Genomic DNA, 18,842 nt, shown 5'->3' with positions numbered 1-18,842 from the left:
AGAAACTATTTTCTGACATGTAAACAGCAGCATTATTTTATACAACAGACACTGAAAACCTGATTTGAAAGAATTTATTCCCCTCAAAGAGGTACTCAATATAGAAAAGAACCACTAATATTTTCAAAATGTTTAGATAAATTCAGATGGTAGGCATATACCTAAATTTTTCCTTTACTTTCTGAGAGTAATCTCTATTACTCTCAGAAATAAAAAATTCAACTTGATGGATTATCAAGTTGAATTTTTTCATGAATCATGATTACTTTCATATTTTTTGCTAGCTACATTACATATCTCAATACCAAACTAGTTTTTCTTCTCATCATCAGAAAGTACTACTGAACTATCACCAGATTGTTAACACTTCTAAAAATAGCATCATTTAAACGAAGTCATTTAAACCAAGAAAGACATCTGACAAAAATCCATACACCTGTGATTTTTTTTTTACCTGTCCTTTCGCTATGAGATAAGCAACAATTGAGGTATGTCCAAACTGAGCAGCCAGATGAATACAGCTACATCCTTCTCCATCAATTAATGAAGGATCTGCACCATATTTCATTAGTTGCACAACCATAGATAGATGGCCTTGTCTAAAACATGAAAGAATAAATACTTAGAAACAAAGTTCTCATGAATGTATTTTTTGTTTTTGATCTTTGGGGCTGTACTCAGAGGTGCTCGGGGTCTACTTCTGGCGCTGTACTCAGGGATCACTATTGTGGTGTTGGGGGTAACTTATGTAGTGCTATGTACCTATGTCAGCTATGCTCAAGGCAAGCGCCCTACCTCTGTATCATCTCTCTGGACCAAGATCTATTATAAATATGCAATGGGGGGAAAGATTATACAAATGTTTAATTGTTGTAAAATGTGTCAAGATACATTTTAATCCTATTTATAATATACTCATCATCAAATGAACTCAGCCACTGCTTTAGTTTTTAAAGTTTCAGTTTAATTTATCTATGCTATATGCTTCAAAAGTATTACATTTGCAAATTCAAAGCTTAACCCATGTTATTACTAATTGGGTTATTATCAAGCATGATTAATTCCAAAAGTATACTTGAGACAATAAATCTTAATACCTATGTAAATAACACTGAACATAAATATATTGGTATGTTGATCATAATAACTAGCCCACCATTTTTTTTCCTTTTTGAAGTTTTGGGTCACACCCAGCAAAGCTTGGGAGCTAGGCAAGGTGCTGAGAGTTGCTCTCCGCAGTTCTGAGGGGACCGAGCACTGTTGGAGACCAGACCAGGGGCTTCCAAATGCAAAGCATGTGTTCCATCTTTTGAGCCATTTCGCCTGGTCCACTTTTCCACTATTTTGGTTTGTCAGTTTTAAAAAAATAAAAATTTGTTTAGGGATTGACTAATAAAGAAACCAAAGGGAAAAAAATCCAGAAGCAAATTTAAACCTTGTGGCCCAGTGCAATGGGGTTGAATTTAGGTCTCCTCCAAGTTGATCCACGATAGCACCTTTCGAAATATAGTATCTGCAAGACAAAATTTTGAGTAACTTAGATAGCTGTCATCTTTAAGAAAATACAGGAAAAAATAAATAACATTACAAGTTAATGTTTTCCACTTAAGATCTAATGCCTTATTTTAAAAAGAATCTTTTGAGATAGTATAAAAGTATATTTACCCTAACACATGTACACATAAATACAAACTATTATCTCAATTAAAAATTAATTATGCACTGTAACACGGTCATCACATTGTTCATCAATTTGCTTGAGTGGGCACCAGTAATGTCTCCCTTGTGAGATTTGTTGTTACTGTTTTTGGCATATCAAATACACCACGGGTGGCTTGCCAGGCTCTGTCACAGGGGCGGGACACTCTTGGTAGTTTGCCGGGCTCTCTGAGAGGGACAGAGGAATCGAACCCGGGTCGGCCACGTGCAAGGCAAATGCCCTACTTGTATGGGAATTTATTTTGATTATAATTATGATTATCTTCCAATATTTCACACATTTAATACATTTAATATCGTTTCAAAAATATGTAAAGTGATAATGTACTCTATGTATTAAATAATATTTTATATAAAACACACCATTTTTTATTCCAGAAACACAGCAATGCCAAGTAACAATCATTAAAAAATAAAAAAGAAGGCTGTAAAAGACCCACACAATTCTGAACTGGATAAGCAGAAACAGCAAATAGAAAGTTAGAAACAGAAGCTTGTAAAATAGCCTAGACACTATAAACTGTGGGTGAAAACTCAACATTCGGGGAGGTGAGGGCGTGGCTTTGGGGGTCACAACCAGTGGCTCTCCAAGCTCACTCCTGCTTCTGTGCTCAAGGAACATGTGGTGCTAAGGATCAAACCAGAACAACCTGTGTACAATGCAAGAACCCTACCTGCTGCACTACTGCTCCTGCCCCAAGTTCAGCTTTTTAAACTTTACTTAAAAGATCTGCAGATTAAATCAAATAATACATGTAAATTAATTTTATAAATCATAAAGCATAACTAAAGGTTCTTCATGATGCCTTATTGTTTGTGACTTTAAAACTGAGTTATTAAAAACAAAAAAGAACCCCTCTGTCTAATATATTAGTGTCACAAATCTTAGTATCCTCTGAAATGAATAGGACCAGCTGTTTATTATAGTACCTATTTTGAGATTAATACATACAAAATCTTGAGTATAAATTATTTCAAGGCAATTGATGTTAAATGCATAATGCATGCGCAATACACATACATTAAACTGTGCTAATTATTCTTTATAAGAGGGATACAGTCAGTTTTAACACAGCCTAAACATTTAGTATACTTGAATGTATAATATCGATTCAGAAACTTCCTTCTTTATATAAATATTTATCCTGTGACTTAAAAGCAGCAGTTTAACAAAGAACACAACTTCACGCTATCATGTCAAATAGTTGAAAATAATGTATCAAAATGTTCCAGATGAAATATTTCCAGACTAAAACAAGAGACACAAATACCTGCATGAACCAAATATTTAACTATTCATAAATGTTTCTTATGGTACCTTGTGGACATTATATAATAGTTTTAAAAAACATTTCTGAGTCCTAATAGATATCTAACTCAAAGAGCAGCTTTACTAGCAAATACTGTCTTAAAAATTCCAGGTCAAAGTTATGCCCCTAAAAGTCTATTTTTTGTTTGTTTTGTTTGGGGGCAACAACCCGCGATGCTCAGGGATCACTCCTAGCTCTGTACTCAGTAATTAACTCCTGGCAGGATCCAAATCGTATGAGATGCCAGGGATCAAACCCAGGCCAGCAGCTTGCAAGTCATACACTCCACCTACCAAAACACAGTCTTATAAACAATGTTAGCTCAACAAAATTATACAAAAATCCAACTGAACCTTTTTTTAAAAAGTAATTTTGTTACTCTGTTTATAGTCAGTATCTGGCTCCTAGGAGTCATTTCCCCTTTGCCCTTGCCCTGTGCTATTACAGGATGGCCTGGGTGGGGGTGCAAGGTGGCATACTTGCCTGCAGTGCAGGCCTTTGCAGTACTTGGCTGGGTATACTGAAGAAAGCAAACACACTTGGCCATGGGGTAGAGAATCGTAATTTACTTTATATTGCTTGTTACAACAAAAGGGCGAATGGAATTATCAGAAAATAGATCAGAAAAGTGAATATGTAAATCTCAGATGAGATCAACAAGTAGAGAGATGCCTCCAGACCCCACACCAGGCTGGGTTTCAACCAGGGGAGGTGGGGGATGGATGGGGGTGAGGGGGAGTGAGCCCACCACCCGCCCCGTCAGAGCCCTGGCAGCCAAAACTCTCCAGAACCCAACTGCCACCATGCTCACAGGCAATCTCCACAGGCTCAGACAAGCCGCATCCATGAGTGTATCTGTTTAAAAAAAACTCAGGTATGCGGGTTTTGTGACCAAAATCTCCAGGCTCTTAGAGTCAGGAACGGGCGACCTACCATCTCCCTGTTCTTCCGGGAGCCTGGGAGTCATGCCCACCAGAGTCACTGCCTCTGGTGCCATATAAACTCCTTAACATAATCCAGAGACTCACAAATAAATCTCGGAAGAGATCAACAAGCTACAGAGACGCCTCTGGACCACAAAGTCACCATCCTGTTGAAACATTAACTCCAGCTGAATCACCCTATCTAAAATTTTAGAATTTCTGGACATCTCATACTCTACACCACAGATATACCAGAGTAGCACACCAAGCTGAATGGGATGTAAAGTGGAAGGCAACTGATTGCGATAAAAAAAAATTAGCATACAAGGCTCAACCTGTAACATGTTAGTAATCTCTCATACAAGGAGTTAATGGCTCCAGGGTGATATACAACAATCTTCACACATTCTTCTAAGGAAACTTTTTAAAAATTATTTTTAGCAGATTATTCACAATAAGCAATACAAAATAAATTATTTAGGATCTGCTACTGGGGCAAGCTTAGATGGTGGCTGAGAAAATTTAAAATAACGGTGGTGAATAGGTGTAATGGTGGGACTGGTGTTGGAACACTGAATGTAATAAATTACTATTATATATATATATATGTGTGTGTATATATATATATATCTCAGAGAGCCCGGCAAGCTACCAAGAGTATCCTGCCCACACAGCAGAGCCTGGCAAGCTCCCTGTGGTGTATGCCACAGGAAGCTTAATATGCCAAAAACAGTAACAATAACAAGTCTCATTCCCCTGACCCTGAAAATGCCTCCAATTGTTGGGAAAGACGAATGAGAGGCTGCTAAAATCTGAGGGCTGGGATGAATGGAGACGTTACTGGTGCCCGCTCGAGTAAATCGATGAACAATGGGATGACAGTGATACAGTGAACAACTTTATAAAAATAAAGTAAAATTTAAAATTCAAAAAAAAGTAAATTTGTAATAATTGTTATATTTCACTGGGCTGGAGCGACAGCGCAGTGGGTAGGGCACTTGCCTTGTACATGGCCTACCTGGGTTCGATTCCTCCGCCCCTTTCAGAGAGCCCAGCAAGCTACCGAGAATATCTCGCCCACATGGCAGAGCCTGGCAAGCTCCCTGTGGTGTATTCACTATGCCAAAAACAGTAACAAGTCTCACAATGGAGACGTTACTGGTGCCTGCTCAAGCAAATTGATGAGCAACACGATGACAGTTATATTTCACAACGGTGGGTTTACTGAGCTGGCAAGCTCCCCGTGGCGTATTCAATATTGCTGTTAGTTGAGCCATCTATGTTATTATTTTCTCTGACTCAGCTTAGTGGGCTTCCGTGGTACTGTCCAAACAATTTCGCCAAGCTCCAACTGGGCTGCCAGTATTGTGGAATTTAGAGCTGTTTTGATGCCACACCCAGCAAAGCTCATGGGATACTCCTGGCTCCGCACTCAGGAATCACTTCTGGCAGTGTTCAGGGAATAATATCAAGTGCCAGCAAACAAACCCAGGTCAGCTGTGTGCAAGGCCTTACCCACTATACTACCTCTGTAGTCCCAAATAGGAATATTTTAATAGAATGAGATACAGCCAATCTGAACTCATAACACTTCAAAGACAAAAATCATAAAGCAACACTTCAGAACTCTGAGTAAACTACCTTTATGTAGAAGTCTCTATGGCCAGTCAACAACCAATAAGGTACAAAGGCAGAAAACAGCAACCTCACATTTACCCTCTTAACACTCTCTCAAAAACAGAGTAAATATGCTCTACTAAATCAGAGTAAGTCAACAGACAAAAAAAAAAACCCAAGTTCTGGAGACAGAGAACAACACTAGAATCAAAGATTTCTGCAGGATAATGGTTAAAGAAAATCTTAGTCTGTCTGCCTAAACAGTAAACAGTCTGGTCTAGAGAAGAGAGATGAAGAAATCAAGAAATTATTCTATCCACCCTCCTCTACCAAAAAAGGAACAGATGAATTATCTGCTATTGTTTTCATACAGAGAGGTTTTACTTCTGCTTAAGGAGTATGGCAAAAAAATAAAATAAAAACTGTACAGAAAAATAAATCCCAGCTAATCATAAACTATTTGAGAAATAAACATATTTAACAATAATTAAACTTTGGTGATTTAACCAAAATTTAAATAAGATGGAGGGAAATGTACTAATGTTAGGGTAACTGAGGACAGAATATCAAGTTATCCCAAAATAGAAAGTCAAATATAACTGATAATAACAGGATAAAAGTTGGCAGTATTTATTAAAATTCAAAATGCACATTCCTAACTTTCTTACACCTAAGAATTCTACAGACACATATGAATATACAGACAATGATGTAAATATAACATTACAGCACTGTAACAATAACACCACCAGAATCAATATAAATGTCCATTAACAGAGAAACCATTCAATTAAGATACTGACATAACTGAATATTTCATAGCTGTTTAAAATAAATGAAGTTCTATTTGTACCAAATTCTAAAATGATTATATTCAATATGTTCAAGTATATGAGACTGAAAATTTCAGCAATAAATGTTTTACATAATATAGTATGGAAGAAATAAGAGTCTATAACTGAAAATTCAAATTAGGAATACACTAATTAATGAATAGATTTAACAATACAGAATACATAAAATTCAAGAGTGGTCAGAACAAGTTTCCAAAATGAAGCAAAGAGAAAAGGATAGAAGGTATAGAAAAGATACGATACAGAATATGAATAATAAGAAAGTAACACATTTAACTGAAGTTCCAAAAAAGGTGGGGGGGAGGGAAAGAGGGGAGATAGTGGCTGAGATTTTTCCAGAACTGGTTAAGACATCAATCCACAGAATTAAAATTCCTTGAAATTAACTTAAAATCCCTTGCAATCTCACTCAGAAAAAGACAAATAAATCCACGCCTAGATAAATCTTCATGATACTGCAGGAAACTGAAAAAAAAAATCTTAAAAGCAATCAAAAAAGAAATGATTTCCAAAGCATAATATAAACTGATTTTTAAAACAATAACAGAAGCCAGTATACTGTGAAATTATGTATTTTCAAAGGCTAAGAAACAAATCTGCAAATTACATTTCTATACCATGGGAAAAATTTCTTCAAGAGAGTAAATATGAAATATTTTCCAATAAACAAAACCGGAACAAGGTATCAGGAGAATCACCCCGAAAAGATAAAGTCAGAAATTCAAAGGAATAAGGGAAAAGAAGTAATAATAACTACATTCACTATAAGAAAGTGACTCATGGAAACATGCCACCAAAATGCCAAGTTGTCCCAGTAGATGGGTCTCCAGGCTGAGAACTCTGTGGTCTTCACAGAAAGGGGTCAGGCTGACTCCCCTCCCTTCCAGATTAGGTCCAGCAGCCACCACACCTGATCTCCTCGACCAGATAAATTCGCACAGCTCAACAGCTCCTAAAGATACCTCCTCCAAATTCGAATACTAACAGCCCCATAGAAGTACAGCAAATTTGATGGGAAAGTTGCACAGAATCCCACCAAGCTCAAGGAGCAAAAACAGGAACACAGAAGGCTCAACTAGCACCAACGAGCTCAGTAAATCCAATGACAATGGCTTTAATAACAGCACTATAATAATGACTTTTATTGATCTATTTTCTGATAATTCCATGGGCTATTTTGTTGTAACAAGTAATATGAGGCAAATTTATTTGTGACTGATACGTGGGCAGGCTTGAGGATGGGAGGGAAACTAGTGAGACTGGAGGAGGGAAGGTCGCACTGGTAGTGGAAATGGTGTTGCAACAATATGCCTGAAACAACTGTATTAAGAACAACTTTGTAAATCATGGTTAGAATAAAACTTAAAAAAAAAAAAAAAAAGAAAGAAAGTGACTCATGGAGTTCAAAGTTTTAGTAATAACAATCTTTTGGGGATAGTAAGGACAACTTTATTTATCATGATCATCCTACTTGCCTCTAGACTCTGAGTACTATACTAACTACACAAGTACAAATAGTCCATGAGAGTTGTCTTTATCTAAAATTCTAATTCCAAATTATCAGAGACTACTAAACAAAGTGAGAGAAAACTTCCTATTCTCATTTATGTACCACTTATTAATACTAAATGAGATTAAATAAGCAATAAATTATTTCAGAGTAAAATATTCATCACTCACACTGACATATTACATATTAAATTACCTACTATCTTTAGTATTTTTTTTTCCCCAAGAACTCCTATTTTAGAATTTGAGTTGCATTTAGACTGCCTCAGTTAGTTCTGAATCAACCTTTACCAGCTGTGTCTCTAGCAGCATAGCTAACCTCTTTAACTTTCAGTTTCCACGTCAGAAGGTAACAATAATTTTTATCTTTCACTTAAGGGTTTCTTAACACATATGAAAAATGCACCCAGCACAGAACCTAGTGCATAAAAGCATCAATGTATGTTAAAAGTAGTCGTCACGGTGTGTGTGTGGGGGGGGAGGTACACAGAATCTACATCTTTAAATATATGGATTAAATACTTAAAAATACAAAAAAGACATACTTGACTAAATCTATTCTGTTATTGATGGCAGCCCAATGGAGAAGGGTAACGTTTTCTTTGTCTGGTTGCCGTACATCGTATCCTGCTTCCACCAATTCTCGGCAGCGTTCATATATTCCATATCTTGAAAAGAAAATATGAGACCATTACCACTCCTTGATAAGAAATTTTAGAGCTGAAAACAGCATTTCAAAAGGAAAATATACCATCTTAACAGCTGACGATAAGTGATTTCATCTACACAGTATTACTTTTTAAACACTACTATCCTAACATCTTTTAGTAGTCCATTTTAGTTTTAGATATCTCATCTACAGAAAGCAGGAAGAAGAGAAAAGGATACTAGAAACAAAGTCTTTAAAAATCCATTTTTTTAATTTGGTGTTTTCAAGCATAATAAAAATAAAGAGAATAGCAAATTGAAACATGAAAACTTATCATCAATCTTCAAGAACCATCAATTTTACCCTAAAGAAAATACTGGGTCGTTGGAAATATGATAATGAAAGGAAACGGCTATAAGTAGTATACGGACAACCATAAAGAGGCGGTCATCAGGGTCTCAGGAACAAAGTGAATGATTACAAAGAAACTAATTTCGGCAGAGACTGATGTAAAACAAAAATACATAAATGTAAATAAAGCATAGTTTAGTCACAAAGAAGAATCACCAAATTTGTAAAGACTGGAAATACTTTAGTATTAAACAGCGCTCTGTGTATAGTAATTCATTCATTCTCCCAACTTCCTTATTCAGTTCTTGAGGGTCAAAAGTGGCAGCAGCTCAAAGGCATGAGTTGGGCACCAGCTCTTCCAGCACAGGCCAGTCACACACACACACCCACGAGCTGACAGTCCCAGTAAGACACACCAAGAACCCAACACACATATTTGGAATATAGAAAGAAATTTATGTAAACTCTTGTTACATGAAGAAAAGACACAACGATATGGGTTTATGTGCAAACTACAGTGGGCCTGGATAGGAATTCATTTTTTTTTCTCATTGACATTTTAACAAAATGACATTTAAAAAAAATGATGTAGAACAAAAAACATTATACTGCTAGAGTCCTAAGATGAGCAAGGTATTTATTTAATTAACTGCCTTCAAGACTAAGGAAGCATTTCAGACACTGAGAAAATAACTAATTTCAGCAAAACACTTGCTATAAAGAGATTATTTTTAAAAAATCTGTTTGGCAATATTCTGATCACTATATAATAAAATATGTGAAAAAGTAAGTATATCACCTATTTTAAAAAACCAAATTTCTGGGCATTAAAACAAATCTAAAATAATTTCCAACATTTGTGAACCCATATTTTTAAAATTATAAAAATACCAAAATCAGATGTCTGCAAAACTATCATCAGAAAATGCATATTTACAAAATAAATTTCAGTAAAATCTTTTTGAGTAATAGTAAAAAATTAAAAGTAACTTAATTACTAGGACTTAAAAATTTACTATCACTTGTAAATTGACTTTGTAAACTGACTTAACATAATTTAGTAGTCTTTCATTGGGTAGATCTGTATGTTTATGAGGTTTTTTTTTCAGCAACAAAACTGTAAAAACAAAATATCCCGGTAAAATGTGATTAAAATTAATTTCCATATCATTGTAAAATAAAACATTAAACATAATTGAATTTAAAACGATCTAAGTGTAATTATGTTAGCATAAAGAAAATTAATATTAAGATCTAAAGAAATACATATACCAATTTACAAATTTAATTAAATTTTAACTAAAATTCCAAGTGATTATCTCATAAATTTCTTAAGTAGTCTCTAAAAGTACTTTACAAAGTTAAAAAGCCAAATATAGCAGACAATTCTGATGACTAAGAAGTGACTAAAGCAAGTGGCACTATATAAGATACAAAAAATGGAAGAAAAAGGAGTATTTAGAAAAAGAACCATTGAGCAACACCAGCATCACAGTCAAGTAAGACAGCATCATTTGATTTCCACCCAAAATGAGAAATCTGACGTCCATCCATTAGCAACAGTGCTGCAATGGGACCCATCACCAGATGTCCTGCGTACTCTAAGGAGTTTCATCCAGATGTGCTTTGTAACAGGCACCCAAACCTAAGCCTCAGCGAGAGACCTTGCAGTATCCCATGAAATGGTTCTAGCCCTTATTGCTAAAGGTCTGATAGCCCCACATAGAACATTATCACCAAAACAGAAATCCTCTTAGGAAGTAAAGGTTTCCAGAGGCACCCTAGCACCTGGCTGCAGGAAAAAATACCCAATTAAACACAATGGAGATGAGATCTAAAGTGAGTGAAAAATAACTCACTTCCTGCAGGTGGAAGTATAAACTGACCTAGCTACTTGGAGAGCCAAACTGGCAATCACTGCAGAAATTCCTACTGCATTGTCTAACCTAGAAGAGTATTACCCCACTTCCCTTGCCTCTGATGCTGTTCCTGCAATGACCAGGGGTCACACACACTTGGCTATGATGTTCATGCATCTGGCTGCAGTGTGCCAGAGACTTCACATTATTGTTCTACAGAGAAAGCCAAACACAGCAGAGCCACTGGGACCACACTTGGACATGTGGGGTGATGCCTGGAATGGAACTACCCGCCTTACCCATCACACACTTGCAATGGTACCTCACTTGAGCCATCCCTGGTCCTCCAACAAACTCATGCTTATGTTTAAGAACAACAGATAAAGAACATACACTGATGAAATGTTTCTAATAATGTAAAGACAAAAACTATTTTCTGTGTTACTCAATTGAAAAATGATAAATACCAGAAAGCATTATACAAATAAATGGGTCTTTATGTGTCAGCACTAATAAGTTTATTTTTTAAGAGCAGGGGGTAAGAAAGCAGGATGAACAGAACAAACACACATTTTATGCCGATTCTGTTTATCAATGTTTGCAGGAAGGTAAATACTCATAAAAGTAAAGAAACATTCACAGAGAGGTAAAAAAATATATATTCATAGAGAGGTTCTGAGAGTTTACATAGGGAAAGGAGGACCATAGTGAGCAGCTGGGCACAATCACAGCAAACTGTTAGCATGGGTTTAATCTAACAGATACAAAATAGAAGAGTTGTACAGCAGATGCAGGTTGGGTCCATAATCTGGGTTATATTCTTTCTCTGCAGTACCCAGTCTTTTCTGAAGAACTGAAAACTATATTTTCAAAGATAGAAATTACAATCAGTAAACCTTTTTCAACAAATAATACAGCTAGAAGAGGATTTGAAAGCTTTTTAGTTCAGATGAAAGACACAAACATTGATCGAAATTATGCATTAGAGACAGCTCAATGACAAAGGAGACATTAAAAGGAACAAAGTCTCAAAGATAGAAATGGATGTAAATATGAGACTAACATCCAACAACAATAGAGACAAGGACCAGGAGGACTGCTCCACAGTTGGAAGTCAGCCTCAAGAGCTGGGGGAGAAGGCAGCTGGGATAGAGAAGGGATCGCTAAGTCAATGATGGTTGGAGGGATCACTGGGGATGGGAGATGTGTGCTGAAAGTAGAAAAAGGACCAAACATGATAGCCTCTCAGTATCTGTACTGCAAACCATGATGCCCAAGAAGAGAGAGTGTGAGGGGAAAATTGTCTGTCATAGAGGCAGGGGGAGGGATGAAAAAGAGGGACACTGGGAACACTGGTGATGGGAAATGTACACTGGTAGAGGGATGGATGTTTCAATCATTGTATGACTGAAATGCAAACATGAAAGCTTTGTAACTATCTCACAGGGATTCAATTTTTTAAAAAAGGGGGGGGATGAATGTAGAAAACTAATTTGTTTGCAAATATTTGTTGGCATATTATGTTTCATCAATAATTACACATAATATTGAGCAAATAGACAGCATTAGTGAACTAGAACCTCCAAAGTTTGCCTCTCTAGAAAAGCAATGAAAACATTGGCAAAATTATGAGATCAACATTTTCCAGAACTCTGTTATCACTGTCACTGTCATCCCATTGCTCATGGATTTGCTTGAGCAGGCACCAGTAACGTCTCCATTGTGAGACTTGCTGTTATTGTTTTCGGAATATCAAAAACGCAACGGGTGCCAGGCTCTGCCGTGTGGGTGGGATTCTCTTGGTAGCTTGCCAGGCTCTTCGAGAGGGGCAGAGGAATCAAGCCTGGGTCAGCTGCATGCAAGGCAAACAACCTACCCGCTGTGCTATAGTCCCAGCCCTCTCTACATTAATCAAAGGTTTTCAGTAATCCAGGAAATATTTAGGAAAAAAATAAATAACTAAACTTCACTGAGAGCTGTGCAGCCTTTTAAAATACCTTAACCCCATTCTCTGCTCCTCAGCACCCTCTGAAAATTAGGTTTGTATTCCTGATACTAGTGTCAGCGTAAGCAGAACAGCAATGATCATCAAAGATTCATCTCAGGAGTCCTGAAGTCATCATTTGACCAGTCTGATAATTCTCTGATAAGTGTCCACTTGAAAAGCTACTGGCCCTCACTCAAATTCATTAGAAACCCTGGAGGATATCAGACAAATGCCTGTCTTTTTTTTTTTTTTTTTTAATCAGGGATGGGAGTGAGGGGGTGAAAGAAGTGGCTCCGAGTGCTCAGGGCTCCTGGCCGAAGAGTTAAACACTCCGAGCTGACAGACCAGTGCTGCCTAGACCCAGTAGTGCCGGGAGTCACCAGGGCACCTGTACATCCTCAGGATACCATGCACTTCGGGGATAGAACTCCTGACCTCAGCATTAAAAATCATTTTAAATATCCAAAGGGAAAGAAGCAACACAGGCCAGTAAAAAAGTAAAGAATCACTAGTCTAAGGGGCCAAAAAGACAATACAGTGGGTAGGGCGTTTGCCTTGCACATGGCTGATTCGGGTTCAATCCCCGGTATCCCATATGGTTCCCCGAAGCCTGAGGAGTGATTTCTAAGCACAGAGCCAGAAGAAATCCCTGAGCACAGTTGGGTGTGGCCCCAAAACGAAAACAAGAAAAAGAATCTATAATCTCTAGAAATGAATTACAAAGAACAGTATCTATCTGGCAACTGTGCAAGATTAACAGGCAATATTCACAGAATGTTTACTATATATCACTGTAGCATTGTCGCACTGTTGTCCCGTTGTTCATTGATTTGCTCAAGCAGGCACCAGTAATGTCTCCATTGTGAGACATGTTACTGTTTTGGCATATCAAATACGCCACGGGTAGCTTGCCAGGCTCTGCCATGAGGGTGAGATACTCTCGGTAGCTTGCCTGCCTCTCCAAGAGGGACGGGGGAATTGAACCCGTGTCAGCCGCGTGTAATCCAAACGCCCTACCCACTGTGCTATCGCTCCAGTCCATTTTCTATATACTAAACATAAAACACAATAAATTTTCCATATGCAATTGCTTTTTTATACTGGTATGAAACTATTTAAGTGATTATCCTACTCATGATTACCAAGAAACAAGGTCTTACCAGAAAAAATTCCCAAATGAAATACTACTGGTATTTTAATTAGCTACCCTGAAGATTAATAAATAAATCTCTCTTTCTGCCCTACCCTTCACTAGGTCAGATAAGGAAAGCAATGACCCTTTATTTCCAACTGCAGATCTAGAGGAAAAATGGTCTGAAGGAAAAAAAGAGGAAGAAATGGGGGAAAGAAAAATAGAAATGCAGAGCTGAGCCCAAAACCCAGTAACTACACAGCATTTACAGGAAATACTAGCATACACAGTAAAGAACAGACACAGGAAAGTAAATAATAGTGTGCCTATTATTTCCAAAACTATTATAATGAAAAGCAAAAAATCACACAATAAAATATTTTTAAATAAGCCATCTATTCTACTCAGTATTTCGAATTTCTAGAATAGATAAAATGCAGAGAAGTGATGACTTCAAAATATAGTATCTTGAATAAAATTATATAAAAGATAACTACACCTGGATTTCACAAAAGGTAACAGGGTCAAAAGAGCTACCAAATAATATGTGGAGCACTTAGACGAAACTGTTGACTCTTTACTCAAAATTTACTAAATGTCCTGATGTGTGTTTTTGACATGAAAAGCCTTATCACTGGACAGAATTCATTCTTTCCTTAATATATAAGGACCTCAATATACTAAGGAGAGCATTATAATCAGGCTTAGGTATTTTTAAGTAATTTTAACTTATCAAAATTTAGTATTATATTTCTTTTCCCCACTATAAATAGTAACTTTCCAAGCAAATAGCAAATAAGTGAAAGGCAGGTTTTCTTCACCAAAAAAAAAAAAAAAAAAAAAAAATGCAGGAAACCTCCCCCCCACCAAGCAAAGGGCCATTTGAGTATTTATGACATCATTTGCCAGCCAGACAGGCTGAGGGGAGCAGACAAAAATCATATATATCTGTCTCGTCATGTACCAAGGTCAGACCTCATGATTTTGTTGGCATCTGATAGCCTGTGGGCTGGATGTTCCCCAACACCGGGGCTGAAGGAGGACTGTGAACACAGTTAGATTAAGGAATTAGGTATGATCACACACATCCTGTAGTTTAGTCTTGCTTCTGAATTGCTCATAAGTGTGAAAATAATCAACATTACAGGTATTATTCTACTATAAAACACTGATGTAATTAAGATAGCCTAGTTAAACAAACTTACAAAGGAAAACATTTTTTTTTTCTTTTTGGGTCACACCCAGTCTTGCACAGGGGTTACTCCTGGCTCATGCACTCAGAAATTAATCCTGGCAGTGCTTGGGGGACCATATGGGATGCTGGGAATCGAACCCAGGTCGGCCGCGTGCAAGGCAAAAGCCCTACCCGCTGTGCTATCGCTCCAGCCCAACAATAAGAGTTTTATAAATGACAAAGAGTTTCTCTATATTGTTCCACTCAAAGGCCATGCAATGGATGAGATCATCTCAAGATAAAAATCATTCAGAACATTCACTTTTCATTTTTCTTCTGGTTGACAGGCCCCATTTGAGAATTTAATGAAAATCAGAGTTGCCCCAGAAAAATGCTCCGATTTACAAAATTTTGTATAAAATACTAAGACATTTTAACTTCTAAAGCTTTTTCTAGGATCTAAACAAAGATAGTAAATAAGTTCCTGAACAAGGGCTATATTACTCTGAAATTTTATTTTCACTAAATAATATTGAGGTTCTAAAAGTCTACATAATAAATAGCCAAGATGCCAAGTCAATTCCTTTACATTAGGAAAAGATGATTTCACAAAATCAAAAAACACTTTATTTTACTTAATATAGAGAGCTACAATACTTGTAATCTTGATTACTTTCACACAGAGAAATAAATATTACTTAATGTTTTCATTATGAAGTAAATATACAGCTGATTAGAAAGAACACACACCTGAGTAACTGCTTTGTTATAATTAACTCTACTAGATGCAGTAAACTTTAGATAATTTTTAAAACAAAATAATCCATAAAGTGATCTCACCTCTATGCACAGTAAACAAGTTTATATTTTAATTTCTGTATCATTTGCATTATAAGAACCCTAAAATTATCCTATGTGGCATTTTTTTTTTTTTTTTTTTTTTTTTTTTTGCTTTTTGGGTCACACCTGGCGATGCACAGGGGTTACTCCTGGCTTTGCACTCAGGAATTACCCCTGGCTGTGCTCAGAGGACCATATGGGATGCTGGGATTTGAACCTGGGTCGGCCGCGTGCAAGGCAAACGCCCTACCCGCTGTGCTATCTCTCCAGCCCCCTATGTGGCATTTTGAAGATGACACTTTAAGTAACTCATGTGATATTCTCAGTACAGATAAATAAGAGATATTAATTTAATTTCTTCTTTTTTTCCCTTTTTGGGCCCCATTCAGCAGTAGTAGGTCTTATTCCTGGCTCTGCGCTCAGTACACTTCTGGCGGTAGTCAGGGAACCATGAGATTCCAGTCATCAAATCTAAGTTGGCAGCGTGCAAGGCAAACACCCAACCCACTGTTACTATATCTCTGGCCCGGTTTTAATTTTATTTCTAACTTTCATTTTTCTAAGGTGTAACTTCTTTCTAATTAGTAATTCATTTCTGGGGGAACTACCATCATGCATCAAAAGCAGAGTTGATGGGAAGGAAACTTAGTAACTCCTCATGATTTTATCAGGAACTAAGACTGTTACTAAGAATTAAGACGAAGTGCTCCTATTTCTCTTAAAATAGATGTCAAAGACAAGAACCACAATGAAAAACTTACTGTGTAGCCTTGACTATGTCCCATGTGCTATAATCATCGATATGAGTTTTCCGTCCAAGAGGTTCACCATAACCATGATTGTAATGGCTTTGTGGTTTGATTTCCTGTTAATGAGAAAAATCACAAAAGAAGCAAAAGTTAAGAGATACAAAAATACTTTGTGCTTTACTGCTGCTTTTGTACAATCTGAGCTGCTCGAGTGCTCATAGTGAAATGATTAAATTTTACCTAAGCTTACCTAATAATTAAAATCAACCTAATTTTACCTAAGTCTGTACACTTAAAATAGAAAATCACGTACACGCTTACATCAGAAAAGTTACTAAGGGCAAGAGACAGTACAGGGATTATGGCAGCGAGCCCCATAGTGATCCCTGAGCACAGAGCCGAGAATAAGCCCTGAGTGCCGTCGGGAATGGCTCAAAAACCAATAAACAAAATATAAAATATTTTTTAAAGCTAGTTAGTAAAATTACTAGCAAATTAACTTAAATTCAACTCTAACAACTTTCCTCTTCATAAAAGCAACTCATCTTCTCTGACTAGCTTTCCTATTATTTCCACCATAACCACTGGCACCAACACTGTTTAAAAATCTGTAACCCTTGATGGTTCCCTGAGCCCTGCCAGGAGTGATTCCTGAGTGCAGAGTCCCTGAGCAGTGCCAAATATGGCCCCTGAGCAGAAAAATAAACAACAACAAAACCTTCATCACATGCCAAATAAATGTTCAAGTCCTGAAGAACTCAGGAATATTATTCCTCTATTATTCTTAAGCACTACCTTTTCTAGTACTCCATCATGCTGAGTGCTTAACAATTCATTTAATGATTGATGTTAAACATCAATCATTAAATGAATAAGGTACAATGGAGTAGATGTGACAAAACAAAAATGAACCTGTCTAGTTAAAACAATGTTCAGTGGACAAAAATAGTTTGTAGGTAAGACGTTTGCCTTGAATATGGTTGATCAGGGATCAATTCACGTATCAGTACAACTAACTGGAGTGACTGCTGAGCACAAAACAAACAAACAAAAAATTAGAGCCCTTAGAGAAACCTTTTCTATAAAAGATTAAACAGTATTACAGTGGAGTACTATGCAGCTGCAAAGAGCAATGAAACCATGCAATTTGCTGCAACCTGGATGGAACTGGAAGATACCATGTTGAGTGAAGTAAGCCAGAAGAAGGGTAAATACAGGATGACCTCACTTATCTGGGGTATACAGAATAACCAGAGAAGCAAATGTAATGTAGTAAAGAAGTGGTGGGGGATCGAGGGTGGGAATGACAAGGGATGCACCTACATATACCTAGATCTCCCTTGACCCCAGAGTATAGGGAGAAGAGCAAAGAAGGGAAAAAAATGATGGGGGTCATAAAATGAGGAAGGAAACTAACAGGGGAGTAGGAACCAGGGATCTCAAGTATATCAGAAATGGGAGGAGTGGTATAGCTACTTACATAAACCACAGAGTAAACAACACTGGAACTATGAGATCCAGACCACAACAAACAAACCTGAAAGTGTGTCTGTCAGGGTGACAGGCTTGGGGGAATGGGAGAGAACCTGGAAACACTGGTCTGGGACTGGTGTTAGTGTACGTCTAAAACTCAACTTCCAGTAACTTTGTAAATCACGGTTCTTTAATAAAATTTAAAAACAGTATTACAGAACATTCACTGTATCACTGCCATCGCATTGCTCATCAATTTGCTCAAGTGGACACCAGTAACGTCTCAATTATGAGACTTGTTGTTACTGTTTTAGCCATATCGAATACCCCATGGGTAGCTTGCCAGGCTCTGCTGTGCGGGCAAGATACTCTAGGTAGCTTGCCGGGCTCTCCGAGAGGGACAGAGGAATCGAACCCGAGGCAGCTGTGTGCAAGGCTTTGATCACTACATTCCATACAGTCCGCAAGTACCACCAGGAGTGATTCCTGAGCACAGAGCCAGCTGTAACCCCTGAGCATTGCTGGTGTACCCTATCCTCCCCCCCAAATAAATGCTGCATGCAATGTTTCTATTAAAAATACAGAATTTTCTATGCACAGTCAACTACCTCAACATAGTATAACACTAAGATTTCTTTTATATAAAAACTTTAAAATAAGCATGTTCAACTCCCAATTTCAGCCAAATTTCTTTTA

General features: G+C 37.2%; 1 protein-coding gene across 1 annotated transcript in view; it reads right to left on the bottom strand.

Moving 5' to 3' along the window:
• The window catches only part of ZDHHC17 (zinc finger DHHC-type palmitoyltransferase 17), a 98,449-nt gene that overhangs the window by 50,756 nt on the left and 28,851 nt on the right, over window positions 1-18,842 (bottom strand). The window contains exons 2-5 of the mRNA XM_004602688.3: window positions 16,686-16,789; window positions 8,478-8,600; window positions 1,436-1,513; window positions 455-599 (exon numbers count right to left, since the gene is read on the bottom strand). Coding sequence (XP_004602745.1) covers window positions 455-599; window positions 1,436-1,513; window positions 8,478-8,600; window positions 16,686-16,789 — 450 coding nt within the window. The remainder of the gene's footprint in view (window positions 1-454; window positions 600-1,435; window positions 1,514-8,477; window positions 8,601-16,685; window positions 16,790-18,842) is intronic.

This window comes from Sorex araneus, chromosome 10 (genome assembly GCF_027595985.1).
Source record: "Sorex araneus isolate mSorAra2 chromosome 10, mSorAra2.pri, whole genome shotgun sequence".
Lineage (NCBI taxonomy): Eukaryota > Metazoa > Chordata > Mammalia > Eulipotyphla > Soricidae > Sorex > Sorex araneus.
The sequence above is the reverse complement of the archived record's forward strand: the minus strand, read 5'-3'. Positions and strand labels throughout refer to the sequence as shown.